The 12,575-nt window shown below is 36.4% G+C and overlaps 1 protein-coding gene across 1 annotated transcript in view; it reads right to left on the minus strand.

Annotated features, from left to right (window-relative positions):
• Positions 1 to 12,575, minus strand: part of ATAD2B (ATPase family, AAA domain containing 2B) — a gene marked incomplete at its 5' end in the record, with an annotated part of 63,095 nt that overhangs the window by 29,565 nt on the left and 20,955 nt on the right. The window contains 6 exons of the mRNA XM_009579862.1: positions 836 to 1,032; positions 1,342 to 1,477; positions 2,137 to 2,322; positions 3,001 to 3,187; positions 5,142 to 5,274; positions 9,062 to 9,373. Coding sequence (XP_009578157.1) covers positions 836 to 1,032; positions 1,342 to 1,477; positions 2,137 to 2,322; positions 3,001 to 3,187; positions 5,142 to 5,274; positions 9,062 to 9,373 — 1,151 coding nt within the window. The remainder of the gene's footprint in view (positions 1 to 835; positions 1,033 to 1,341; positions 1,478 to 2,136; positions 2,323 to 3,000; positions 3,188 to 5,141; positions 5,275 to 9,061; positions 9,374 to 12,575) is intronic.

The following is a 12,575-nucleotide window of genomic DNA, read 5'->3' on the forward strand; positions in this document are numbered from 1 at the left end:
TACAGAACACTATGCAAAGCTCAAATTAAGAGAGGACTGCATGGGCCCATAAAAGACGCCTGTTCCATCCTGCATGGAATTTACACTGCAAATCTACTTTTTGCAACGCTGTACTTCTAATGTCCCACATTCATCTCTTAATGTCTTCCAAAAGAGATGCTTCTCTTCGGAAGCAACTAAGCATTATTTTTTTAATTAGCAAGCTTGCAAAGCTTGCAGTGGGCCAGCATCTGATCTCAAAGTCAGGCCGAACACAATCCTATTCATATAGCAGCACCTGAAAATAGATATGCAGATCAAACTGTCTCATCAGTTAGGTGTGCACACTCCATAATCGACCAGTTAATGCCTTATAATGTGCTACCATCTGTGATTAATGGCATCCACAAGCATTACTGCTGAAATTATTCAACAATACTATTAATGCTGAATATATTATAGAACACAGATCACTTTCCCAATATTAGCATGCCTATAGGATTACAATGTTGTAAAAGCTTTTATTAAAGAATTATATTTATGGTTTCAAATATTTCAGGAGCACTGGTAGGGATAGGAGTGGTGGCATTTTTAAATGCTGAATTCAGTTATAAAATTGACAGGAATGCACAAGGTTTTTCAACAGGTCACTGGTATAGCCAAAGAACATGCTCCAACTCCTTGCATCACAGATGAGGCTGTGACTATCTCACCAGCTAAAAATCAGCATTTTAGATTGGAAAGATCATGGATCAAACTTCTATTTTTCTTATTAACTTATCCATTTCCTTTTTTTAATTTGTATTCTTTTCCTAAGAGTTTCAACTTCATTTTTTGCACATTACTGAAACAAGACCTCTTCAATATCCACCGGTTTGCTGAAGATGTTAAAGCGTTTGTCTGTTGCCAGCCTCTTGGTAACATCCCTGAGAAACAACCGCAGCTCTCTCAATGTGTTCTCTTCCTGGTCCTCCATTCGCTGTTTTTCTGCTTCTGACAGCTCACGGGCAGGACATGGCAATGCAAGAGGAAGAACTTCCAGAGCACGAAGAGCTAGGGAAAAAGCAAGTCGTCAGACAATGGAAATATCAACATCATAGTGGCTCTTGGGATTATGTCACTCCAAATTTCGTTATATATTTAATCTGCCTCATCGATCTATCACTGCATCCTTAACACCACAGTTCTCCATTTTCCAAAACTGGTAATTGTAATGCACGAAATTTATTCTGGGCACTGATTAACACTGTCAAATGCTAGTTACACTAACTGTCATTTACCCACACCTTTTTAAAAAGGAAAATACCACAGAAGAAAACATTCAGATCACATTATTATTGAGTTTACTATAACTTGGTTTACCAGCCTGTTTCCTTCTTGGTGGGGGCATTGCTGTCTCATCAAGAATTAACCCTTTGAAAAATCGCAATCTGTCTTCTTCACTTGGTCTCTGAATATAAAAAACCTCTTCATACTGGATTCTGAAAATACATTTCACCTAAAAAAAAAAAAAGGCATATGAAAATTGAGCCCGCACTCAAAAATACATGATTAATGACCGTATTAAAACTCTAGCCACAAACTTTTCAAAATTAGCCACAGGAGAGAAGATAATAAACTCCACCCAAAGCTGTGTATGCAGCATAGGAAAAACAAATACTTGTAATTATCACTGAATTTTCTGTAGTAACTAAACTTGCAGTATCCCATGATCCTAACAATGGACATCTCTGCAGTGAAAAGAAGAGAATGGGCAGGAGGAAAAAAGGAAAAAAAAGAAATCAAAGAAAATGTTGAAGGAAAAAATAGCAACTCCCTTCCCCCATCCTTAACCTCAGAGGATATAAAGCTAAAGGTTAGGCCTTTAGACTAAATCTGCATTTAATTACACTGGAGTAATTTGTCAAAATGAACAATTGACAAAATGAGTGATTTTGTCTTCTCAGCAAAGTAGCATGGCGATTATGAAAATCAGTAATATGAACGTACATCTCTCATTAAAGAAAATTACAAATTTAATTAATATTATACTTTCAGTTCGACATATTTTAAATTAAGTTAGAAAATTAACAGTGCAAACCAATGTTTTTTACATGATCAAAACATTCTGAAGAGCACACACCTCTCTAACAATGCGTCCTTCCACAATAAACTTACCTCTTCAGGCAATTCACTATACATTGACTCAGAGGTAGACAGTAGAAATATAGGGGAGAAAGATGGTATATCTTGCAGCAAAGTTAGAAAAGTAGCTCTCACAGTTTCACTGACAGCTTCCCACCAATCACCAATATGAGGCATGTAAACAATACTTGGTACTGTTCTTCGAGCTTCACGAAAGATCTAATTAAAAGAAACAGCAGTATTTAAACTAAGAAACTAATTGTTGTTATCACTTGTGAGTAATAAAATTCTTGTGGACTAGAAAATGATTCATGTTTGTGGGATTTTATATACAAATGTTCCAGTAACATAAAATTATCTAATGATAAAGGCTTTCTAAACAAGTGTTTGTGGCTGCTAGTTGTGTCATTCAATTATTTTACGTCAATGTGCTAGGGAGACTAAAAAACAACTACTTGTCATGTACGTTTTAAAAACTTGCTAAGACTGAACAATGAGGATGAAAATTAAACTGGTTTGCAATCCATGCAAAATCCACCACAAACTGTTTTGAAACCTAAAACATTTTAAACTAAGTAAATGAACCTAGAACCACAGCACACCAATTCATACACAAGCTAATAAAATGAAAATCAGGAACCAAATACACAGATTAAGCTTACTTGACATTAGGTATGTGACTGAGGGGGTAAGTTAAAAATGTAATTACTCTCACTAGTCAGCAGTGAGATCTCAATCACCCTCTAGAGACCCCTTTCTTTTAAACATGAAAATAGAAGCAGCCTATGAAAACCTGACTTTTAAGTTACATTCCAGTTAGCTGCCTTTATATTGATGCAACTAATCCTGTTCCAGAATTACATAATTTACTCATTACAAGAGAATCTGAAATGTCACCTGTGCACATGATTCTTCAGGCGTTTTGGCACTGACTGAATAAAGTGCTGGCAGATCTAGCCTGTGTACAGAGAATTTCTCAAGAGTGTGCAATAGTGCTGGAGCAAGGTGCGAAGTCTGACCCGAACCTCTCTCTCCAGATAGCAGTAATCTTGGTCTGTAAGAGGTTGGCTGGTGATAAGCTGACCTGCAGCAAAACAACAGTTACAAAATACAATTAACATGCTGATGTTACTAAAGGATGGATATATATAATAAGATATTTTTAGAATTCAAAAGACCTTCAGTAATGGATAATAGTTTACAATACCCTTAAAAGATTCAACTAAGTCTAATATACCTCAACACTACTCCAAGTCTCAATAACCCGAGATTTGTATATTCTTTGATTTCACAACAATTTAATTGATTTCACAACAATTTAATTCAAACTCATCTGTGCAAAGCTATGCACATATTAAATTCATGAAAACTTTGATGATAAGCAGTTTATTTAAAAACAATTCCCTGATCACATAAAAAGACTTAATGGACTTCCAGTGAAGATATCTATTTAATCATGTCTAGTTGCGTCCTAACTACCAAAGCACCTCTTCAGTAGCCTCAGGAATCCCAGGTCAACACATACATCCCTTATAGCGCTACCCAGGATTTCCAAGAACCACCTAACATTTCAATACTTTGTTTAAGAAATAGAACCTGAAGTAGGATTGAATAAAATCACTATTCATCTTCTATTTTAGCATATTCATAGGCTTCTATTCAGTAGATTTCCAGACGGAAGAAAGATTTTAAAGGAAAAACCGCAAAGGTAAACTTATTTTTTGTTTTTGCTGTTGAGAAGATATCCTAAGGAGTCCATACAAGGATTTTGGGGTTTTTATTTGTTTGTTTTGGGGGTTTTTGCCCTGTTTTGGGGATGAGTGAGACATGAAGAGAGAAGCATTACGTTTTTCCATTAACTGTCTTTTTCATTTATAGAAAATTGATTATGAAACAAGGAAGTTTAATTAATTTGCATTTTCTCTCACTAAGGCATTTTTATCTGCGTATCAATCAGCTCGGGCAGTGAAACAAGACTGGCTGGTTTTATTTCAGGTTAAATATTTTGTAACTGCTATGAACATTGCTGACCTTTGGCTTTTCATTTCTGATGGTGGAGATTACACACACAGAGAGCAATCAAAAATGCTCAGAAAGATACATTAAGGGAGGCTTACATACTTTACAAAAATAAACATACTCTTCAAGATTATTTTATTTAGACACACCTCCACATAAACATATATTGTTGTTTTGGTTTTGAGTTCCCCCTCCCACCCTCACAACAAAAGCTTAAATTTGGCATTAAAATACTTGACTATGTACCTCAAACTATTTGAACTTAAATCCTTACCTTTAAGCTTAGATTTCCGTAAATGCTGTTCTAGTATCACTCCTTAGCACAAAAATTTTAGCAGTTTTCCACAAGATGGCTCTACTAAACAGTACTACTACTGAACAGTTTTCCTAATCTCATTTTCTTTAATTAGCAAACTCCCTGCAGAACCCATCACATAAAGTAGTCTAAAACTACTCTTAATACAAAACAAAGAAATGTTAGTTTATTATTGTTAATTACTGTAGCCAGTCCAATTCATACAGGAAAGACTCATCCAAATTCCACACACTTTCTAAATTCCCATTTTCCCGAAACTTTCCATGAAAAACAATGAAAAAAAGATGTTAGAAATGCTGAATGCATTAATTATGTAATGCATCCAAACAGCTGCATACACTGAAGCTCAACACTACTTTAGACCAAGAAAAAGCAAACAATCCCTCAAAAATATTCCTACATACCCCTCTTCTGAGTTCTTAATCTTTCAAATCAAAATGGCTTGTTACAATTCAGAATTGGTGTTAACATCCTTACTTCTAAGCTACACCTGTCTGTTGCAAAATATTTCTGATTACTGTGTCTAGGATGTGGCCTTCCTAAGACCATTCACATATTTAAAACTCTTGTCCATACACTTACATGTTTCTGTTACAGAACACCATTGCCACCACAAAGCAAAACATCATCTTTGTTACCTCTCCTGATGTAAGAATTTCATGGTTTTATCTATCTGGTTATATGCATTCAGAGAAACACTCACATTGTAAAATGAAGGTAGGGTTTATGTATAGCAGCTGATGACTGTTTCTTTGGTGATCCTGAGTGACAGCTCGTCTCAAAAATTGATGAAGCATTCTCATCTTCGCTATCATCTAATATTAGACTTGGTACATCTGTTTCAAGAAATATATTAATTAGAACTTTATCATTTCTAAGTACACACACAATAAACAAGAAAAGACATTACAATTTTCTTCATGTAAATTGTAACACATTTTCAAATGTAGAAAAAATGACTTAAAACTGTCTAAATATCAGAACACAGAATAATAAGTACTTATTACTTCAAAAACCAAAACAAATTAAATATTGTAGAAGTCTAATCATAATTACAATTTTTTTTTTAAACCATCAAGCAGAACAACTTCATGAATACAACAAATGTTTAACTTGTTATGAAATGCTTCCTTTGGTTTTATTTTACCTAGAGGTTTTTCAAGGATAAAGTTATAAAATCTGTAATTCCTCAGACTATATAGAATTTTGTACTTATTTATTTGTTCTCAGTGCCCAAATTTTTACAGGTACACTTCTTCCAAAATTATTCTCAGCACGACTACCTAGATAATGTATGTTGATCAACAATTGTTTTCCACCCTCTGATAATTTGCCAAAGAATATCCAATTGCTTTTTATCAAAATCAGTTCAATTCATTCCATGTTCATATACTGTACCTTAATCTATTTTAATTCCTTTGCTAACATAGTAGCATAATGAACTGAAGTATTTTCTGTATAGACATTCAAAACCAAAAAGCTAAAAGACTGATTACATTCAAAAGATACTGCAAAAAATACAAATATGGCACTAAACCAAAACAACCAGTTGACAGCTGAGATTCAGGTACAGCTACATTAGCTACCAGAGCTGCAACGGGATTAAGAGTAGACTGCTGCAATTTGATAATGCAAAATAAACTGCTACATGATCTTTATATGGCCCAGGAAAGGAGTTTAGTTGATGTTACTCTAAGCAAGCTACTCATTCTCATTCTCATTCCCATAGAGAAATCAGTCTGCAACAATGGGATGAAAATGGTCACAGGCACTCAGCTGTACAGTAAGAGCAGTGCAGAAGCCAAGTCTCCTGAGGAGCAAAATGCTCTGCAATGGATGGGCAGCATTTCTGAGAGCAGCCCAGAGTCACTGCAGCACACTGCTGCTCAGGGCAACCACCAGACATCCTAACAGTAGCTTAAGTTGGCCACAGCCACTTAGAAAAATGGACTGCTGTGAAATGAAAGTGTGAAATACAGGTAGATCCAAGTGTTATTCTCAAATATACAACACACATGATTTGCCTGATTTACGTAAAGCCATGGCACTGGTCCTGCTACACTGATCAAACCACCACCACGGAACAAAGGAATCAACTTCAAGGCAGTGTTAAGTGTTGGACGGAGACGTCATCTAAGGGTTATGCATCTAGACATACAGTCCCAGTAAACACCGTTTAGAGACAACAAAGGTTCCCATAGTTGGCTGTGTGATATAAGAAACTGGATTCTGAGTAGGCTGGGCAGGAATAATACTCTGTTGGTATCGGATAAGGACGTGCCACATCCCTTGGCAAGCCATGATGCAGTCACACACCTGACGTTCATTCTTCAGGGGGCAAAGAAAAAAAAGGCTTGCAGACTCCAAACAGTGGCCAAAAGCTAGTCCATAGCAAGAAAAAGCAGGTCAGAAACTGCTGGACATTTAGCTCTGGGCAAGGATAGAGGCCTTCAAATCAACTGGCCATAGGTATCCTGACTCTCGGCTCACTGCAGTCCCTAAACAGGCAGAATTTTTGCTATACCAAATGTAGACCCATAGGGTATGTTCTGTGCTCATGCACTGGACACAGCTTTTGCTTCCTAAAATATGTAATTATTTAAAAAGGCAGCCCATCTTTTAATCCCAAGCATCAAGCCTCTGTGACATCGTTTGCTTGAGCATCTGAGTCACTGAATTACAAGAAACTGCAAAGACATGTAGAAAACTAGATTTGCAGATTCTAAGCACACCAGTAAGCACCTGCCATATACCTGGCTCTGAATTCAAGAAAAACTGAAGCTCTAGTGTGTAATCTGTATTTACATTTAAAAATCATTGTACGTGAAAGTGGATTTTGCTGGTTTTAACACAGATTAAGCTTATTATTCAGTATTTTCTTGGATTTAAGGGGGTAAGAAGAAAAACTCAGGTATAGAGGAAACTTTAAAAGAAACCTTAGTTCTTATATCTTCAAAATCAATTCTCTACAAACATTTAAAAGTAGCCATAGCAGCAGAATTATCTAGTAAAACTACTATTTAACCCAATGAATGCTTCCAAACTGACTTTGTTAGCAATAATGAGCAGAAATAAATAGGAATGTAAAGAATGTAACCAAAGAAAATATTCTGAACCAGAACTTTACAACAGAGACAAGGACGTCTAATTCAATTCTTCAACAATAATGACAATCTCCAAATTGGGCATTACCAACAGGTTAAGAGTATACAGGGAGACTTAAGCATCTTAAACAACTTTCATTACGAGAGCCTAATACGATCGAGGGAGCCTAATATGATCTAACTGCAGCTGCAAGCCAGCTCACTTCCCCCTACCCACCACCACATGCTCCCAGGCCCCATCTCGTGCCAACTCCAACAATTGTTAAAACCTCCAGCTATCCCACAGCAGAAAACTAACCCGACAAAAATACATCATTTTTGGATGAGTTTGCTGGCTAAAATGGTTTAACAAAGGGCCTGACGTACTGAAGTAAGTGCAAGGGATAGAGCAAAAATGCACAGCTGGGCTGGAGGAACTGCAGCAGCCAGCATCAGCTTAAGCTGCCTGGGCTGCAGCCTGAAAGCATGCTCTGGAATAAGAATGAAAAGAAAGTCACAGCTGTCACAGATTTGCTTTATGACTGGGCTATTTTCAAGTTAATCACACACAACCACAAGTACTGTTTACATAGTTGGGGGAGGGCAGCGAGGGGGCAGCGATCCCAGGTAAGAACACTAGAAAATAGTATGCCAGAGTAAGTAGGTATCAAAACCAAGATATCTTGTTCAACATTTAACTTCCAAGAAATGACCAGGGTAACTATTAAAGTACATCTCAGAGAACAGCTGGGTAAAAAAACCCAGAACATATTGACTGACTGCCAGTCAAAACACTCAGTTGCATTCCTTCTTATTCCCTGCTTCCTCAATACACTCACATTGCTCCCATTGCAGCAAGGTTCTGGCATACATCTGACCCCTTAGTGAGTTGATTTCACTCACTAATTTGGCAAAAAGCTAACTTGACAAAACAGCAAATAGTTCTCCACTTGCTAAGCCAGCAGAATCAACTCAGAGCATCAAGAGTGCATCAGGCCAGTTCAAGGGGAGGGAAGCCTCAGGACTTTCTCCTTAATCAGTAGATGACCATTACATAGGCTCAGGTATCTTGGCTAACCACAGTCTCACCTGCTGAGCTGCAAGCTCCCCACGGCACTCCTTTGCAGCCTGCTTCTGCACCATCAACAAGCAAAGAATTGCTAATTGATACTCAGGACCGGAGCACCAATTTCAGATCCTAACACACTGAGCAATATTATCTCACTGTTTTCTTGTGTTCTGCCATCTGATTATGCCCCATTATTTCTCATATTGAAACTGTAAATTACTTGGGGTTTTTCCTTTTTTTCAGATGGCACTCACACCTATGGGATCCTGGTCTATATAGGTCAGTTCATTAAATTCCACAGCAACTTTGAATCACCAAAAATAATTATGCAACATCCAAGCTAATTGTATTTACGTACTAAAAACATTGAACCAAATACACATCAGGTTTAAGGCTAGCAATACAAGAAAGCCAGTTGAAATATTTCCAAATTGAAACAGCATTTGCAAAAAAAACACCCAAACCACATACCTTCACTTTTGTCACCCTGGCTAAATTCAGCATGAGGAAACACTTTGTGTAAAACCTCAAGAAGGTTAGTGAAGGTACGTTCCAACAGTGGTCTGATCACAGGAGATAACGCATGTCCTGAAGATGTCACGGCACGTTGGGAAGCAGGCACAATATTCTGCATTGCATGATAAAAATCCTGTGCACTGAGAACTACTGAAGAAACATCAAGCTGTAGTTTCTGACTGCTCACATAAATCTGGGGATAGCGTCGTCTCAGGGCAATCAAGGCAGCCTCAGTGCAAAGTGCTTTTATGTCAGCTCCACAGTACCCTAGTGCACACAAAAACAGAAGTATCTTCCATGAAATAGCATTGCTGTGCTACATATATTTCAAACATGCCTAAAGCTAAAAACAATCAGTAATACTTAACTGTCAAGGTCCACAAAGCATCTGCCAAAAGATATCAGGTCATAATCCAGTGACAGTGTTGTGTACCAAGAAATTATGTACAGGTATATTGAAATATAGTAAGAAATTAATTCCACACTGAGATTAAAATGACCAACTTTTTCACTATATGGTGTGATATATAGTGTATTTTCAGCCCAGGGTTATAGGTCTGTCATCGCTCTTTCTTTTTCCTTAATATTGTCTAAAGTATGTGTGCAATTTTAACAGGCTAGCCCCTCTCCTCCTTTTTTACTTTAATATCTCTACACGAATATGTTTTTTAATAGCAAGTAATTTTGTTATACTGGATGAACATCACAGACTTTAAACTTTTACAGACGACAAAATGAGCAACATAAAGAAAAATGTTTCATGAGTAGAACATGGAAGAGATGAAATCTCTTGTTAAAAAAGCATACTGTGGACTTTTGGAAAAATGTGAACTTTTACTATCAAGAAAAACACTTCAGACTTTTTAGTGTTTCATAATTTTACTAATATAACTGAAAGAGTAGAAAATCTATTAAAAAGCATTAGAATTTTAATTTAGCCTGGCTTCATCAATATCTACAGGTGGCTACCGATAATTGCTTAATCATCATTACTGAAAAACACAGATCTGATAGTTATGAAATACTGGAAGACTTAATACCTCTTTGTCTTTTTGTCTAATGGTTTGGGGTTTCTCCCCAGAGCTAGAAATTAAATTTCAAATTTTTCCTATCTCTCAGCAAGAGACATTAATATGCCACTGTATTTTGTAGCATGACAGCTCCACCCTTCAAAAAAATGTAAAACATTATTCCAGTGAGAAAACTCTCTTAGAGAATTATAGGAAAACAAGTTGCACTGAGGTATAACCACATAAAAGTTCACAGTTTTGCAATGAAGCGTTTATAGAAGCTAATTAATCAATTCTTAGTTAAATTATACTCGATCAACTTTTTTTTAACCAGACTTTCTCCTCCCCACCAGGTCTTGCACCATTTGCACTTTTTCTACTACTCCATTCTTGCATTGGTCTTTTGGCAGCACCAAGTCCCAGAACTGAAGCCTGCCTTGTTTCTCTCTATCCTCTGATGTTCTTTCAGTGCTGCCGGCACACGTATTTTAACAAGATCCATACAGCGACAAGGAACAAAGCTGATTCCATACACAGTGTTGAAAAATAAAAAAGAAAGGAATTAATACGGAAGATAGACAATTTCCCATCCCCATTTTTCACACATAAATTTGGGGGGGATAATAAAAAAAGATACCAACTTTTCAGCTATAAAGATGACTTAAATCAGCTGAGACTTCAAATTCCACCCAAGTTTCTCATATATACTTGAAAATAATTTTTAAAAACCACAAAAAAAAACCCCACAGATGAAAGATCACCATAAATATCAGACTCCTTCTGCAACTTTTCAACTAAGCTTTCCAATTTTATAAAAAGGTTAGTAGCTATAATTGTGTAAACTTTATGAGCACATACTGTGACTGTTATCTAAAAAGTATGCAGCAATTCACATTCACAAGCTACCTTGAAATAAATACACATGACATTTGAAATATCTTCAAATACATCCACTGTATTAATGAATAGGCAACTAATTATTTTCAGCACTAAGGTTTTGGTTTTGGTTTTGTTTTTTTTTTTAACTAACCCTCATCACGAAACCAAAACCATGCAGTCACACTCCATCAATCATGTGAACCCATTACAGAGTAGCTACAGGTGCATCAGAGAAATCAAAACCAAGGTTTTTCCTCTAAATTCTGCTTTATTCTTTCAATATCAGGTATCACATTCCCATTTAAACTGGTCCACTTCTCACCTAACAAGCATACTGGATTAAACAAAAAATTTTGGGGGGCACTAAACCAAAGCTTAAATCAAAGATGTGCTAGAGATATATAGCACCCTGAACGCATGTCACCTTAAAAACCAGTTTAGTATCTTTGTGACAAAAGATTCAGCAGCTCAGGAGCTATATCCTTTCCCATTTTTCTTTTAATAAATGCTGTAATATCACTTTCTAACAGTCATTTTAATCACCGCTTGTACATCTCCAAAGAATTGCAAAATTAGGAAATAATAGCCTGTAGCCTATTTTTAAAATTAAATTCTCAGGTGATCAGATACACAATTAGTCTCCATTTCTACTTTTCATTTCTCAGGAGCAATTACATTTGAAGACTAATAATTGGTGCCTCTTTTTGGGGACTCTCTTGTGCATACTGTACATCCATTTCAGTGACAGGAAAACTGCAAAAATCTTGTATCTTGTGAAACATTAAAGAGCATTTTATTTCTCAGAAGTAAATGCACACTGATTAAGAGGAAGAAAAACATGAGTAAAGTATTGTCAAAACAAAATAAAATGTATCATGCCAACAGTAAACAACCAGAATTTATTTTTGCCCAAATTGACACTATAATATAAAACCAAGGTTTGGTGCATTTACTTCCATTTTTGAAGCATCTCACAAAGGATGTTCAATTTGGCAGGCAAAATGTACTGGCACACCTTAACTTGGCACAAAACAAGTATTCTTGTCAGGTAGCTCATTTTGTTCTACCCATCACCACCACACTCTGCTAAACATTTTCGAATTACAACTTTCAAAGAGCAGGACAGCAAACAAGTAGATTCCCATGTAGGTTTTCAAAGAATGCGCTTTGATCACTGGAATTTTAAATCCATACTCTTCCACCCCTACTGTACAGAAATTATGTTCTCTTTAAAATTTCTTCTGCCTAATATCCACCCCAAAAACCTACAACAAACTGCTACTGAACTGGGTGAAATGCTTAGGTGAACAATCTTGACTACTACTCCCAATTTTTGTCGTGCAACTGCCTACAACGCCTAAAATGGACTGCAGGGAAAGGGAGTTCGCGAACAACTCAGCATGATGACAGAAATGAAAAATAACTACTATGTTTTTTAAAAAAATTGTGAAAAACATGAACACTAATGCCAAAACTTCCCCCTCCATCATTACATTAGAATGGGAAAGAAAAATCTAACAAAATACCATTTTGCCACAAAATGCTCCTGCAGTAATAAGCACAGAATAAGAGTATTTTTA

This window comes from Fulmarus glacialis, unplaced genomic scaffold, assembly GCF_000690835.1.
Source record: "Fulmarus glacialis isolate BGI_N327 unplaced genomic scaffold, ASM69083v1 scaffold26320, whole genome shotgun sequence".
NCBI classification, from domain to species: domain Eukaryota; kingdom Metazoa; phylum Chordata; class Aves; order Procellariiformes; family Procellariidae; genus Fulmarus; species Fulmarus glacialis.